At 44.2% G+C, this 17,633-nt stretch overlaps 1 protein-coding gene across 1 annotated transcript in view; it reads right to left on the reverse strand.

The window, feature by feature from the left end:
- Positions 1-15,932, reverse strand: part of LOC127580080 (dedicator of cytokinesis protein 2-like) — a 1,107,748-nt gene extending 1,091,816 nt beyond the window's left edge. Inside the window, 1 exon segment of the mRNA XM_052033289.1 lies at positions 15,751-15,932. Coding sequence (XP_051889249.1) covers positions 15,751-15,793 — 43 coding nt within the window. The 5' untranslated portion in view covers positions 15,794-15,932.
- Between the last annotated feature and the right edge of the window lie 1,701 nt (positions 15,933-17,633).

A 17,633-nucleotide genomic window follows, 5' to 3' on the forward strand; every position in this document is an offset into this window, starting at 1 on the left:
TGATGAAGGACCACTGACCTGAATCATTAACTACTTCCTTCTCCACAGAGTTTGTCTGACCTGCTAAATATCTCCAGTAGTTTCTGTTATTGTTATCATCCTTAAGTTTTTTTTTGCACCTCCTCCAGTGTTAGAACATAGAACATTGCAGCACAGTACAGGCCCTTCAGCCCACAATGTTGTGCCGACGTTTTATCCTGCTCTAAGATCTATCTAACCCTTCCCTCCCACATAGCCCCCTACTTTTCTATCATTGTGTCTATCTAAGAATCTCTTAAATGTCCCTAATGTATCTGCCCCCACAACCTCTGCCGGCAGTGCGTTCAACGCACCCACCACTGTGTGGAAAAAGCTTACCCGACACCCCCTTATATCTTCCTCCAAACACCTTAAAATTATGTCCCCTCGTGTTAGCCATTGTCGCCCTGGGAAAAAGTCTAACTGTCCACTCGATCTATGCCTCTGATCATGTTTCCCAATCCTTGTCCTGATCACTGTATCTTCCATATAAAGCAAGACCTTCAGCAACTCACGGGGAAAAAATGTCTGCAGAAATATTTTTAGCCCTAAAATCAACAGAATTAGATCTACACAGTAGCCTCTGAAAAAAAAGAGGGAAAAGAAGAGGTAATCATTTGAATAGACTGATAAAAGACTTCCACTGAATGCCTCACCTTGACATGGTTGATGTGTTTTTTCTAAATAATTCTAGAATTTGGGAAGATACAAAAATGTACAAACAAAACCTTTTCACCATCACTTCCATTCCACTCAATCTTGGCTAACCTAAAACTCAGATTTCCTGTCCCAATCCTTAAACACCTTGCTAAGATTGAACCAGATGATGACAATCCAACAATTTCATAAACTACTGAATTCCAGAAATCCATATTCCATTGGATTCCTAAAAACAAATTGATCCTGGCCTTGAATAAACTCCGAGACACCAAGTATCCTAAGGGCACATACCACCAGGCTTAAGGACAGCTTCTATCCCACTGTGATAAGACTATTGAACAGTTCCCTTATACGATGAGATGGGACTCTGACCTCACGATCGACCTTGTCGTGACCTTGCACCTTATTGTCTACATGCATTGCACTCTGTAGCTGTGACACTTTACTCTGTACTGTTCTTGTTTTTATTTGTACTACCTCAATGCACTCTGTACTAACTCAATGTAACTACATTGTGTAATGAATTGATCTGTATGATCGGTATGCAAGACAAGTTTTTCACTGTACCTCAGTACAAGTGACAATAATAGACCAATACCAATCCACTGCCTTCTGGAGTACAGAATTCTAGTGAGTCCAGGGAAGGACAGAAGTACAGACAAGGTGCCAGGGAAGGCACACCCTTAATCCCAATTGACCCCAATTCCTAATCCACCTTAATCCCACTTCCTGCCTTCAATGTCACACAAGGTTAATGTCAGTTCTGGCTCAGTAGTGGAGTTCACCTGCGGGAGTGCAGTGGTGTCCCCGAGAGGTTCTACATCAATTTTCTGTCAGTGATGTTTCTGAGGACCCCACAAAATGTAGCTTTCCTTTACACAGGCAACATGTCCAGCTGAAATCCACATGAGAGGAGGGGTCTTACACTCAACATCTACCAACCTGCACAACATCACTTCCTGGCAATGAAGGTTCATAGTGGGACCACAGGAGCCTCTTGAAGGCAGTTAATAGAATTCACCATCACCTTCGATGTGCCAGCACAGCCTTTGTTAAGACCAAGACCTTAAACCTGGCAAATGGCTCATGGTCTACCAGCATGCAAAGATCTCTACCCTCCTATGTGCTTCTAAGATTTAGACCATCAACACCAGGCACCTCAGGGCACTGGCGAGATAACACTAGTGCTGTCTCCACAAAATCCTCCAACTCCACTGGACAGATAAGTGAACCAATGTTGATGTCCTCCATCAAACCTCAGCAATGATTGGTATTGGTTTATTATTGTCACTTGTACCAAGGTACAGTGAAAAGCTTGTCTTACAAACTGATCGTACAGGTCAATTCATTACAAAGTGCAGTTACATTGAGTTAGTACAGAGTGCATTGAGGTAGTACAGGTAAAAACAATAACAGTACAGAGTAAAGTGTCACAGTTACAGAGAAAGTGCAGTGCAATAAAGTGCAATGAGACACTGATTACATTCAGTCAGCTCCAGTGGGCAGACCTCCTTGTTTGCCTGCCCAGCAGCAGACCTGAGACAGACATCCTATTCCTGGGAAGAGCTTATGAGACAGACAGAGGAAAAAGATACAAGGATGTCCTCAAAGCCTGCTTGAAAATATGCAACATCCCCACAGCCTCCTAGGAATCCCTGACCCTTGGCCAATCAGAGGAGAGAAGAGAAGAGGCATTCGGGATAAGTCAGAGAGATACAGTATGGAACCAAGTCCTTTGGCCACTGAGTCTACGCCATTTGATCAGATTACATAATTACATAACAGATTACATAAACAGTATACATGATAATAATAAATACAGCGACAAGTGCAAAATAACAGAATGATGCAAAGATTGCCCTGCAGTCTGAACTGGTGCAAAACAGAAATCTAAAATGACCAATCATTTTACACTAATCCTACATCTATCACTCACCTATAAGCCAGGAGCAATTTGGTATTGGCTTATTATTGTCACTTGTACTGAAGTACAGTGAAAAACTTGTCACGCATACCAATCGTACAGATCAATTCATTACACAGTGCATTGAGGTAGTACAGGGTAAAAACAATAACAGAATATAGAGTAAAGTGTCACAGCTACAGAGAAAGTGCAATGCAGGTGGACAATAAGGTGCAAGGTCATAACAAGGTAGATCGTGAGGTCAAGAGTCCATCTCATCATACAAGGGAACCATTCAATAGTCTTATCACAGTGGGATAGAAGCTGTCCTTGAGCCTGGTGGTACGTGCCCTCAGGCTCCTGTATCTTCTGCCTGATGGGAGAGGGGAGAAGAGAGAATGTCCAGGGTGGGTGGGGTCTTTGTTTATGCTGGCTGCTTCACTGAGGTAGCAAGAAGAAGTGTAGATAGAGTCCATGGAGGGGAGGCTAGTTTCCACAATTTACTGGACTGTGCCCACAACTCTCGGCAGTTTCTTGCAATTTAAACTGGCCAATTAACCTACCAGCCTGCATGTCTTTGGGATGTGGGAGGAAACCCAGTCACAGGGAGAACATGCAAACTCCACACAAATAACACCCGAGGTCAGGATTGAACCCAGGTCTCTGGCACTGAGAGGCAACAGCTCTACCAGCTTTGCCAACCAAGAACCTTGGTTCCACACATCAGGAGCACACAGAAGCCCTGTGTAAACAGCAGGAGTAGACTACCTTCTAAACCACCCAACCATCCGCTCTGTCAAGCACCTCCTGCCCACATCAGCTACCTCAGAACCTGCAGACCCACAATGGCAGCAAGTCATCCTCAACCCAAAGGATGAGAAGAAGCAACAGTGTATCTAGAGTTGGGCCACTTTTGTTTAAACCAAGTGATAAACCAAGACCTTTTCATGCCTTTCAAGCGGAACTACTCAGAGGAAGCCCAACCTTCCTGTATCCATCCTGCATCCATTCCTGAACCAGCAGCATGATTACCCGATTGTCACCTCAGTGCTTGCCCAAGGTAAATTATCTCCTCCATTTCCTACTTTACAACTGTGACTGCTCTTTAAAAAATAATTTTAAAGATGTATAAAATCACGAGAGGCATGGATAGAGTGAATGCACACACTTCACCACCCCCCCCCCCCCAGGAAAACAGTATCAAAAACTAGAGTGCATAGGTTAAGTAGTGAGAGGCGAAAGATTGAAGATGGACTCAAGGGGCAACTTCTTCACAGAGAGAGTGAAGTGTATATGGAACGAGCTGCCAGAGAAAGCGGTTGAGGCAGGTACAATAACAACAATTAGAAGACATCTGAACAGGTACATGGATAGGAAAGGTTTAGAAGGATGTGGGCCAAATAGAACCTGGTTGGCATGGACAAGTTAGGCTAAAGGGCCTGTTTCCATGCTGTATAACTGTGACTCTATTTTGTAATGACCCAAGGTTGTAAAACACAAATTATCTGTCCATCCAATTCAGAAGTGGTTAGTCATGAATTGTGCTTCCACCCCAGTCTAACTTGGGTCGTAGCCATAGCTCTGAAGGATGTGGTGATCTGTGTCTTATTTCAAGATTACAGCATGTATGCTCGTCTCTATTCCAGGCTAAACCATTGACAGGGGCGTAAACAACAGGGAGACGTCAAGAGAGATACTTCCAAAAGAGCCTTGCACAACAAATTGAAAGCCATTTAACTGTGAAGAGTTTAGTTTTCTCTCAATGAGCCATCTTTAAATAAGTGGCATTTTAAAAACACAACCAAGACCGATGCTATACAAGTGACAGGGTAAAGAGCCTGGTCTGTGTAACAGTAGCATTTTGGATTGTTGCATGTCTAAGCATATTGATCTTACACTCCCAGATTTCTTTCTGTTGTACCATATGCCATTGAATAAGCTGTTTCTAGCAGTTTGAATGTAATCAGAAATTTGAATGAGTCAGGATAATAAAGAGAGAATTCTTTGCACCATTCCTGTTGTTTTGTGCCCAACAGTGTATTTATTATTACCACGTATATTGTTTATTCTGTGGGCTTTCCTTCATCACATCCTGGTGTATGTGATAATAATCTGAATCTAGAGCAAGTGGTGAAGTGCGCATGAGCAGCAAAGTAATCTAGAGGGTTTAAATAGGGCTGGAAATGCACGTGAACAAGAATAGGACGACAAGGACGAGGATTTCTATCCAGTAGATCACAGCATTGTGCTGGCCTTAATTCTTTGAAGCCCTTGATACTCATCCAGTCCAAGCCCAGACTCAAGGATTCTAGATCGTAACTTAGTGCAACCATGCTGCATGCCCATTTTAAAACAATTGCAGTTTAAAAGATTTTGATATCTCAAAATGCATTGTGGGCAGTCTTGAGGTTCAATTGTGAAAGGATCTTTCAGCACAAGTTCTGCTTTCCTCTCCCCCGTATCAGGCATCCTTGCAATTACTCTGTTCAAACTGTCAACTAAGAGAGAAACATCCTCCCCACCGCATGTGTTAAAATACCCCAGCCTCGTCTCAGTGGGGAGCTCTCTGTTCCTCTATCTCAATTACATAGCCCCACTGTCCCCCAATACCCTTGATGCCTTTGGTGCCTCGACATTTGTCGACCTGATGAAATATACTCAATTTGACCCTCTGTGGCAGCAAATTCCACAGATTCACCACCTCCATCAAGAAATTCCTCCTCATCAGTTCTAAATCCCTACTCGCTATCCGGAGACTTTGACCTCCTCATTCCAGACACTCCAATCAAAGGAAACATCCTCCCTACATCCAGCCTCTCTCAATTTGTGTCAAAAATGAGGTGGTTTCAATTAGACCCTCTTTCATTCTTCCAAGTTCTAATAAATACAAACCTAGTCAACCTAAGGTACCTCTCATAAGGTAGTCCCATGTTCCCAGGAAAGCAGTCGGATAAACCTTTATTCCACTCCTTCTATGGCAAGTCCATCCTTTCCTAGTTGAGGAGACCAAAGCTATGCACCTTATATAACAGCAAGACACCCTTGTTCTTGTACTCAAAACCTCATGCAATGAAGGGCAATGTACCATTATCCTTGCTTGCTGCGGGTTTGCTTTCAGTGACTGGTGTACAAGAACACCCAAGTCTCTTGTACATCAACACTTCCCGATCTAACACCAGTTAAATAATACCTCGTTTCTACTTTTCTACCAAAGTGGAAATCTTCATATTTACCGACATTATACTGCATCTGTCATAGTTGCTCAATTTACTCACCTTAAATTCTCCCTGCATTCAAAGTTGAGTTGATTGTCATATGCACAAGTCCATGTGTGCACAGGTGCAATGAAAAACTTACTTGCAGCAGCATCACAGGCACATAGCATCAGATAAGTAGCAGTCACAAGAAAAAACATCAATGAAACACAAATTATACACAATTTTTTACAAGAAAGAACATAATTTGAACAAGAAAAAAAAACAAAGTCCAATTTAGTGCAAAGTGATCATAGTGTTGATCAACTGTAGTGACTGGGGTTCTAGGGAAGTAGCTATTCTTAAACCAGTTCTCGTCACAATCCCACCCAGTTCAGTTAGATTGGCAAACTTTGAAATATTACATTCTTCTCCTTCTTCCAATTCTTGACTGTAAACTGTGAATAGTTGGGTCCCAAGTACTGATATCTGCAATATCCTGCTAGGCACAGCCTGCCACTCATAAATAGACCCATATTTTTTTTTCCTTTTAAGATATCTTTATTAGTCACATGTACATCGAAACACACAGTGAAATGCATCTTTTGCATAGAGTGTTCTGGGGACAGCCCGCAAGTGTCGCCACACTTCTGGCGCCAACATAGCACGCCCACTACTTCCTAACCCGTACGTCTTTGGAATGTGGGAGGAAACCGGAGCACCCGGAGGAAACCCACGCAGACACGGGGAGAACGTACAAACTCCTTACAGACAGCTGCCAGAATTGTACCCGGGTCGCTGGCGCTGTAAAGCATTACACTAACCGCTGCACTACCGTGCCTATAATCCATTTCTCCATTTCCTGTCTATCAATCAACCTTCAGTTCATTCCATCAACACTAATACTTTAATTTTACATACTTTAAGTTTTCTATAAAACTTTACAAAGTATAGTGTAAGGTTAAAGAGAAAACAAATGCCGATTTTTTTTTTAAATGGTGAAAGATTGGCAAGTTTGGATATTTAAAGGAATTAAACTTGCCAGGGTATCAGGCAGTTACAAGGGAAATGATATGTTGGCTTTTATTGTTAGAAGATTTCAATACAAGAATAAAAATGTCTCACTGCAATTATATACAGCTTTGGTGGAACCACTCATGGAGCATAATGTACAATTTTGGTCTCCTTATCCAAAAAATGTACTTACTGCAGAAAGTACAGCAAAGATTTACCAGACTGGTTCCGAGAATCATGCGTCTGCCACATGAGGGGAGGAGGAGGAGTAGGTCAAGGCTCTATCTTCTGCAGTTTAGGAAGGTAAGAGGTGAGCTTGTTGAAGTGTACAAAATTCTTAGAAGGTTTTACAGCATAGATACAGGAAGGACATTTCCTCTGGCTGAGAAGTCACAGGGTCACAGTCTCAGAAATATGGGGAAGGCCATTTAGGACCAAGAAGAAGTTTCTTCATGCAGAAGGTGGCGAGTCTTTGGAATTCTCTACTGTGGAGTGTTTCCTTCAAATCAAACATTGATGGATTTTTGGATGGAAGGTTCAAGGTTTGCAGGGATAGGACGGGAAAGTGGGATTGATCTTGTTGAATGGTGCAGCAGATTGCAATGTCCAGTGGCCAGCTCCTGCTCCCCATGTAACAGTAAAGAGTTAACCCCATCAGTGGGCCTGCGAGTTCTATCCAGTCCAGTCTGTGCAAGGACGACAATCATTGTTATAACATTCTGGGAACGTCACAGTCACCATTACTGATGCCAGCTTTTCATTTGCCAGTTGATTTCATTTCTTGAATTTAAAGTAACTTCCATGACAGGATGCAAACTGTATTTCAGACAAGTTTTTCACTGTACCTTGGTAAAAGTGATAACAGTAAACCAATTCGATATCTTGAGATCCACCTCACGGCGAAGGCAGACATCGATCTTGAAATTTACCAACCACCAGCACAGTAGTCTTTGAGCAATTGAGGAAAAGGACAGATCATAAAACCATAGAACAGTACAGCACAAAACAGGCCCTTCGGCCCACAATTTTGTGCTGACCTTTAAACCTCACCTAAGACTATCTAACCCCTTCCTCCCATATATCCCTCTATTTTAAATTCCTCCATATGCTTATCTAGTAATCCCTTGAATTTGACCAATGTACCTGCCTCCACCGCCACCCCAGGCAGCACATTCCATATCCCAACCACTCTCCGGGTAAAAAACCTTCCTCTGATAGCTCCCTTGAACTTCCCACCCATTACCTTAACGCCATGCCTCTTGTATTGAGCATTGGTGCACTGGGAAAGAGGCGCTGGCTGTCCACTATCTATTCCTCTCAATATTTTATACGCCTCTATCACGTCTCTTCTCATCCTCCTTCTCTCCAAAGAGTAAAGCCCTAGCTCCTTTAGTCTCTCCTCATAATCCATACTCTCTAAACCAGGCAGAATCCTGGTAAATCTCCTCTGCATCCTTTCCAACACTTCCACATCCTTCCTATAATGAGGCGACCAGAACTGGACACCTGTGGTCTAACCAGAGTTTTGTAGAGCTGCATCATTACCTCGCGGCTCTTAAACTCAATCCCACAATTTATGAAAGCTAACATCCCATAAACTTTCTTAACTACCCTATCCACCTGTGAGGCAACTTTCAGGGATCTGTGGATATGAACCCCCAGATCCCTCTGCTCCTCCACACTACCCAGAATCCTGCCATTAACTTTGTACTCCACCTTGGGAGTTTGTCCTTCTGAAGTGTACCACCTCACACTTCTCCAGATTGAACGCCATCTGCCACTTCTCAGCCCAGCTCTGCATCCTATCAATGTCCCTCTGCAATCTTCGACAATCCTACACACTATCCTCCACAATTAAGACCTCAAACCTGACACAAAATTCATGATCTACCAGACAGCAGTGATCCCTGCCCTCATACACGCTCCTGAAACCTGGACGACGTAGAGCAGGCATCTCAAGACATTTGAAAAGTATCACCAACAATGAAAGGATAAGCAAAACAATGTCAATGTCCTCTCCCGGGCCCAACATTGAGGCCTTAGTTAATGTCAGTTGACCACATTGCTGGGTCAGCCACTTTGCTCTTATGTTCCCAACACCAGACTCCTGAAACAGACACCCTGCTCCAAGCTCACCAAGTGGTGTCTGGTGTTGGGAAGGCAAGAGATTACCAAGTGGATAGAGAAAACGATTCAAGGATGTGAACATAGAACAGTACAGCACAGAATAGGCCCTTCAGCCCACAATGTTGTGCCAACATGGCTAATTCCTCCTACCTACAGAATGCCCATATCCCTCTAGTCATGTGCCCATCCAAGCCTCCCTTAAAAGCCCCCAATCAATATGCCTCCGCCACCCTATCAAGCAATGCATTCCAGGCATCCACCACTCTCTCAGTAAAAAAAACATACCCCTCACATCTGTTCTGAACCTACCCCCTCTCACCTTAAATGCATGCCCTCTGGTATTCAATCGCTCAATAATGGGGAAAAAGATATTTCTTGTCCACCCTATCTATGCCTCTCATCATTTTATACACTTCCAACAGATCACCCCTCAGCCTCCACTGCTCCAGAGAAAAGAGCCCAAGTTTGTCCAGCCTCTCCTGATAGCACATGCCCTAGAATCCAGGCAGCATCCTGGTAAACCTCCTCTGCACCCTCTCTAAAGCCTCGACATCCTTCCTGCAGTGAGGTGACCAGAATTGCACGCAATATTCTAAATACAGCCTAACCAGAGTTAAGCTTCCTTGAAGAAATGCAACATCTCTACTGATTTCTGGGAAACTCTGGACCATAAACACTCACAGAAGAAAAGGAGCATTTAGGGTGGTATTGCAAACCTTGAGGTCATTCACCGAGAGCACAAAGCAACTCTGCGCAAGTGGCAGAAGGAATGGACTACCTCACAACTACCTACCCACCACCCTGAGAGGCACCTCCTGCATCTTCTGCGGCAATGTCCCACACTAGCCTCAGATGCCACAAAACCTGACTAGAAGCAAGTTCTCCTCAGTACAGAAGGGCAGGAGTCACTGCTGCCCAGTGGTCTGTGAGCTTTATTCTTGAGCTTGAGCTTCTTTGAAGCCCTGGATACTCTTCCAAGTACTAGACTAGACATCTGGATTCCATTCTGGCAACTTGACCATTCCTATTTTACAATGACTACACCTTAAAAGAATTTGACTGGCTGTAATATATTCTGGGATCTTTTGACCTTGGTTACAAAAGGACCGATAAATGTAAATTGTTTCATTTTTTTTGGCTTTATTTTGCCCCCTCCCCGCTAAATAAAGAATCCTTGTGGTTTGTCTAGTGAAACTGCTGACACAGCCAGTTGTGGTTCAAGGATGAGCACCCACCAGGAACTGCCCCTGCACTCACTTCCAAGAAAGCAAACAAAAAAGGAGCAGATTCTTGCTCCATCAGTTTGGCCTGAAAGCTGATCCAAACCACTGCACCATCACTTCGTGCCCAACCAACTTATTCTCTGTGGCCGAAGCTTTGCAATTACTTTGTTGCCCTGCCTCTTCTCTTTGTTAGAATGTTCTGTGGCCTGATATCTCTGCTCCACAGGCTTGAGCACAAAATCTGAGAGTGCTACCCATTGCACGTCATCAGATGAGATACTCTCCACAGGAAATTACTTGCCACTCTGCTTAAAACGTATTCTTCACACATCATCAAAAATTCAGATCATTTGCTCAGTCTTGGGAGTGCTCTGCACAAATTGCCTGCCGTGTATCCTACATTAGCCCAGAACCTGTGCTTCCCATCTCCTCCACTGGATTAAAGGTGGAGTGGAATGTTGTGAGGGTTTATGAGGAGGTTTATGTAGTAAAGCTTCCTCTTCTCATTTGTGAGTTAACTATCAACATCGTCCAGAGTGTTCTTACACCATAACATGCATTCATACTAATAAATCTGGAAATGAAGCTGGAAAGGGTGCAGAAAAGATTCACAAGTTAAACTCCCCGAGTTATAGGGAAAGGTCGAATAGGTTAGCACTTTAGTCCCTGGAGCGCAGGAGAATGCAGGGAGATCTTAGAGAGGTATACAAAATTATAAGGGCTATGGATAGGGTGAATACCTGCAGACCTTTTCTCCCCCTCAGGTTGGGTGAGACTAGAACCTGAGGACAGGTTCAGAGTGAAAGGTGAAATATTTAAGGGGAATCTGAAGGGAAACCTCTTCACTCAGAGGGTGGTGCGAGTGTGGAACGAGCTGCCAGAAGTGGTAGATGCGGCTTCAATTGTAACACTTAAGAGAATTTGGATCGGTACATGGATGGGAGGGGTTTGGAGGGATATGGTCCAGGTGCAGGTAGATGGGACTAGGCAGGAGATCAGGTCAGCATGGACTCAATGGGCCGAAGGGCCTGTTTCTGTGCTGTAGTACTCTGACAAGGATGTTACCAAGACCAGAGGGTTTGAGTTACGAGGAGAGACTGAAGTTTTGCCACACAGTGGGTGGTGGGTATATGGAACGAGCTGCCAGGGGAAGTAGAGGCAGGTACAATATAATGTTTAAAAGACATTTGGACAGGTACATGGATAGGGAAGGTTTAGGTGGGGTTTTTTTTGGGTGCCTGAAGTGTGCTGCCAGGGGTGTGGTGAAGGCAAATACAATAGAGGCATTTAAGAAGCTCTTAGATAGGCACATGAATGTGCAGAGAATGGAGGGATGGGGACATTGTGTTGGTCGAAGGGATTAATTTAGTTAGGCATTTAATTAGTTCTGCACAACATTATGGGCTGAAGGGCCCGTTCCTGTGCGATCTTCTATGGATATGGGCCAAACGCAGCTCAGATAGACATCTTGCTCAGCACAGATGCGTTGGGCTGAAGGGCCTTTTCCATGCTACAAAACTCTGTGAACCAAATATTCTCAAGACACAGCACTGCAGCTTTTAGCTTCCACCCCAAATTCTGTCTGGTAGTGACAGACCAGGTATGACAACTCCATCCAAACAATACAGGCAATTTGAGGCAAACAGTACTATTTGAGAGCACAATCAAATTGTTTCATAGCTTTGCAGATTTACTCGATTTGCTTTCCTGCCCTTTGGGTTATGGAAATTCGCCCTTACAGAATTCACAAATCACTACTCAAAAATTTGAGATACAGAGTGAAATTTGCCCTCACAGAACTTACGTTAAAAAAAGAGTAAATGAAAAAAAAATTGTTTATTTAACTCGCATTTCCTGATGCACACGCAGATAACACGGCTTCACGTTACAGAAAATTGCGACACGGACCATTTTATAGAAACGCAACCCCACTCTCCACCCCTTAATGCAGGGATCACGTCTATTAGCAAGCAAGATACTAATTGAGAGCACAATCAAATCGTTTCATAGCTTTGCAAATTCACTCGATTTTAACTTCCCCACTTCCATTGCAAGTGGGGTGGTGGGATTTGACATGATATCCTTGGATTGGTAACCCAGATGTATGCTCACCCAATAATTTAATCATTGCACTGTTGACAGGTGTTACTGATAATCTTGGTCATAGTTCAAAATGAGCACAAGTCTTCAGAAGTTCCTTATTTTAGGATTTGTGAATTTTCATTTCACGGGCTATGATTTTTGTTTTGACACAAGTTGAAAAACAAATATTCTTGTAACATAAAAGTAGCTGCTGTAAAAAAAAAATCGATATGACAAAGAATTATGCCTGTGTTCCCCATGTCCTCCTGTGGGCCAGTCATACAATGACAGGTGAAGAGATCTCATGAAATGTTTGCACACAAGTTACGACTGCTCATCTTCATAGCAGTGCCTCAGGGTCAAGAGTGGCTTGGCTCCACCTCTGTGGGATGGAGAGCCCTTTCTGGGATGGGCAGCCTCTTCCATAGGGAGTGCGAGGGTAGGTAGTGCTCTGAAGTGGATGGTGGATGGGTTGCTTGGGAGGTTCTCCACCTTTCTGCCTCTTTCACCAAGCTTCTCCCATGTCAGTCATTCACATGCCAGGGACATGCCATGTAACTATTTTAGACAGGTACCAGAGGCAAGGGGCTTCACACATCTAGAGAGATGAAAGGAGCTGGGATTATTCTTCCTGGGAATGGATTGAAGGGAGATTTGTTGAAGCCATTCCATTTTGATTGCATGGATACAGAGAAAGTGTTTCCACAGGCTTGTAAATGAGCAACCAGAGGGAACAGATGGAAGGTATTTGGCAAGGGACGAAGTGAGGAGAATTTATTTCGCACAGCAAGCTGTCATGATCCAGAACGCCCCTCCTGAAAGGGTAGTGAAAGCAGATCGAAAAGGAACATTCAAAACAGATATAGATATAAATATGTAAAAGGGGGGAAAAAAAACTTGCAGGGCTATGGAGAAAGTCTGGGAGTTCATCTAACTGGATAATACTAGCAAAACTCAACCCTGGGGAGATGGGAAGAATGGCCTATTCTTAGAAACCTACTGACCCATTAAACATCAGAAGCCAATTGCATTCCAGGCTTTCTCTGTTTCTAAACATCCCGAGTACTACTGGGACATTGTTCCATCGACAGCTTCAAGTGCACTGACTAAGTGTACTTCATGAGAAGGAAATTAACTCTGCATCCCTGAACTTTCACTACTAGCACAGGGGTCACAAAGGAACAAACTCACCCCTGTGATTTCCCCCCCACCCCCGAAAGATACACCATTCTTATAAGGAAAATATCACCATTTCTTCATTAGCATTTTATTCCCTGGAACGGAGGAGATTGAGGGGTGACCTGATAGAGGTATACAAGATCATGAGCGGCATAGACAGGGTGAAAGCACAGTCTTTTTCCCCCAGGGAGAGTGCGCTAAAAACAAGAGGGGCAACAGAATTTCTGCAGATGCTGGAATCTGGAGCAATACACAAAAAATGCTGCAGGAACTCAGCAGGTCAGGCAGCATCCATGGAGGGAAATAAACAGTCGATGTTTCGGGCCCAGACCCTTCATCAGGACATAGAGAAAAACAAGAGAGCATAGGTTTAAGATCAGAGGTGAGAGATTTAAAAGGGGCATCGGGGCAGCTTCTTCACACGAAGAGTGGTGCATGTTTGGAATGAGCTGCCAGAAACAGTGGTTGAGGCAGGCATATCATCAACTATTAAAAGCCATCTAGATAAGTACACAGATAGGAGACGTTTAGAGGGCTATGGGCCAAATGTGGGCAGGTGGGACTAGCTCGCTGGGCAGCACAGTCGGCATGGATGAGTTGGGCTGAGGGGTCTGTTTCCATGCTGTGTGACTCTATGGCACTCATTCTAATTCCTGGAATCTCCTACCCAATCATACCACAGAAGAACCTGAGAAGATCTACAGCAGTTCAAAGGAGGTGTCTCACCACCACCTCACTGTGAGCAAGATAGGCTATGGATTAATTGCTGGCATAGTCAATGGATTCTGCATAGTGTAAATAAAAGTAACCAAACTTCAAGAGTAGAGTGGACTGGGCTGACAGAATGCCAGTTGGAGGCCTAGGCCTTGTTATAATGATGCCCTATGAAGCTGCCCTTTCCCCCAATGGACGTGGTGGACCAAAGAACCCACTTCTGTGCTTGTACAACTCTAAATACTTTAACAGTCAAAGTCGAGTTTATTGTCATTTGCACAACTACATGCATGCACAGGTGCAATGAAAAACTTCCTTGCAGCAGCATCACAGGCACATAGCATCAGGTACGCAACATTCACAAGAGAAACATCAATTACATACAATTAGAACAAAAACAAAGTCCATTGTAGTACTGAGAGATCAGAGTGGTCAGGGTGTTGCTATACGGGGTATAGATTAGGGTTGTGCCGGTTGGTTCGAGAACTAAAATGGTTGAAGGGAAGTCACCGTTCCTGAACCTGGTGGTGTGGGACCATAGGCTTCTGTACCTCCTGCCCAATGCCAGATTGCAAAAGCACTTGTGGTGTCATCTTGACTGGGTGAAGTGGGCAGTGTACAATTACTGCCCTTGAGTACATGCACATCATCCAACAAGCTCTTGTTGAGGTAAAGGGTTCTTCCAACTGAGCCAAATCTTACAGCCTCTTGGACACTCACACACCATACAATCTGCTGCTCATCAGCACAGAACAAACAGAAAATTCTCTCAAGCCAGTTGCCAGAAGCTGCAGGTAAATTGTACTGGTAACCTCTCCCCATCTCTCTCTGCCAGTTCTTCTTTAAAATGACCCATTCTTCCTTTATATTCTCCTTTAAATTTGAGAAAGGATGAGGACTTTGAGAAAGGCAGGTAACGGGGACGAGCTTAGAAGGGCATCTCGGTCAGCATGGATGAGCTGGGCCGAAGGGCCTGTTCCCGTGCTGCACTTCTCTCTGACTCTTATGATACAACAATGAATACATATTAGAAGGTATTTAGAGTAGTAAAGGGAAAAAGAAAGGTACTACACAAATGCAAACCTTCATTTCTTTCCTGGAACTTTGTTAGACCTAGAATGCACTGCCTTCTTGTTTCGAGTCCCAGCTTACTTAGTTACCCCGAACTGAAGCGGTTGAGACATTCCCAAACGCACACCAGAGTTCAAACACTCCCCGTTACTCAGAGCCACCAGCATGCATGGCACCTGCGCTTTCCCACTCGTGTTGCAGAGAGTGCTTCGATTTGAATGACACATTTAGAGTGCACAGCCCCACCACCTTGCAGAGCGCACTGGAGGACGTTCTTGAAGCCTACACTGAGATGCACCGAGAACGTCACTCCCTTCGTTACTGAAGGACTGCTGGACACTTTGCACCCCATACACCCGGGATAATATTCTCTTGCAATTACTTTACTTATTTTGAACCACATCCTGTTTTCGTTATCCATTTGTGTGTGTGTGTGTGTGTGTGTCTACTCAGATGGCCAGGAAACAACTGTAGCTTTACTCCCTTCCACGTTACAAACAGAAGCGATGAGACTTTACCGAGACTGCATTCATCGCAAACAAACAGAGAGTCCACTGGCACTTACCCACTCCATACTTGGCGTCCACAGAACGACTCCAAGAAAACATGTCTCGCGTGTCTCAGCAACACGTTTTAAAGAAAAACTCAAAAGTTTTCGTAAGACTACCAATACTCCGTTCAGTGCCAGAGTTGAGACATAAGCCAATCACATGTTTAAGCTACGTCACATTATAATAATGAAGCAAGGAAGTCTCGAACATATCATGGGGTAACACTTCAATCTAGAAAATCGTCTCCTTATTAATTAATATTTAATGTTGGCTGCGTGTTTTCTCTGAAAGTGTTTCTTTTTCCCCATTGGAAGCCAGTCATTCCAATCAAGAGGATTAACCCCTTACATGACTCTTGTTAATTGAAACAGTGAGCTTGAGATCCAACCAGGGTCCACAACGAACAGGGCAGTGGCTGACACCTGGGGAGCTGAGCTAAAAGCTACATAGAACATGGAATAAACAGCACAGGCCCTTCAGCACACCATGTTGTGTGGAAATAATTAAACTAATGATACCTAATTAACTAGGTAAGATAAAATATCTTTATTAGTCACATGTACATCAAAACACACAGTGAAATGCATCTTTTGCACAGAGTGTTCTGGGGGCAGCCCGCAAGTGTTACCACAAATCCGGCACCAACATAGCATGCCCACAACTTCCTAACCCGTACGTCTTCGGAAAGTGGGCGGAAATTCACGCAGACACGGGGAGACCGTACATACTCCTTACAGACAGCGGTGGGAATTGAACCCGGGTCGCTGGCGCTGTAATAGCATCACACTAACCACCACATTACCGTGCCTCTGCCTAATCCCTTCTGTCTGCAAATGGTCCATATCCCTCCATTGTCTCCACATCCATGGGCCTATCTAAGAGCCTCTTAAACACCTCTATAGTATCTGCCTCCACCACCACCCCTGGCAGCACATTTCAGGCACCCACCACTCTCTGTGCAAAAGAACTTGCCCCGCACATCTCCACTGAACTTACTCCCTCTCACCTTCGATGCATGCCCTCTAGAATTAGACATTTCAACTGTGGGAAAAAGATACTGGCTGTGTACTCCATGCCTCTCATAATCTTATAAGCCTCCACCAGGTCTCCCCTCAACCTCCACCACCGCGGAGAAAACAACCCAAGTTTGTCCAACCTCTCCTCATAGCACATGCTCTCTAATCCAGGCAGCATCCTGGTAAACCTCTTCTGCACCCTCTCCAAAGCCTCCACATCCTTCCTATAAAAAATAAATGGGGCAACCAGAATTGAATGAGGTACTACAGATGTGGCCGAGCTAGAGTTTTATCAAGCTGCAACATAACTTCCCGACTCTTGAACTCAGTTCCTCAAATAATAAAGGCAAGCATGCCATATGCCTTCTTTACCACCCTATCAACTTGTGCAACTACTTCCAGGGAGCTGTGGACTTGGACCCCAAGCCATTAACAGTGTACCATCCCTTTACATTTGATCTCCCAAAGTGCAACACCTCATATTTGCCCAGATTAAACTTCATCTGCCTTTTCCCCGCCCATATCTGCAACTATTCTATATCCCGCTGTATCCTTTGGCAATCTTCTACGCTATCCACAACACCACCAATCTTTGTATCATCTGTGAATTTACTAACACACCCATCTACATTTTCATCCAGGTCATTTAAATATGTCACAAACAGCAGAGGTCCCAGTATGGAACCTAAAAGCTAAGATAATGAAGCTATTGAATCTAATAATGCTGGAAATACTCAGCAGGTCAGGCAGCATCTGTACCGTCCTTTTGCATAGCTATTGCAGCACCAGCGACCTGGGTTCAATTCCGGCTGCTGTCTGTAAGGAGTTTGTACGTTCTCCCCGTGCCTGAGTGGGTTTCCTCCGGGTGCTCCGGTTTCCTC

This window comes from Pristis pectinata, chromosome 2 (genome assembly GCF_009764475.1).
Source record: "Pristis pectinata isolate sPriPec2 chromosome 2, sPriPec2.1.pri, whole genome shotgun sequence".
In the NCBI taxonomy this organism is placed as follows: domain Eukaryota; kingdom Metazoa; phylum Chordata; class Chondrichthyes; order Rhinopristiformes; family Pristidae; genus Pristis; species Pristis pectinata.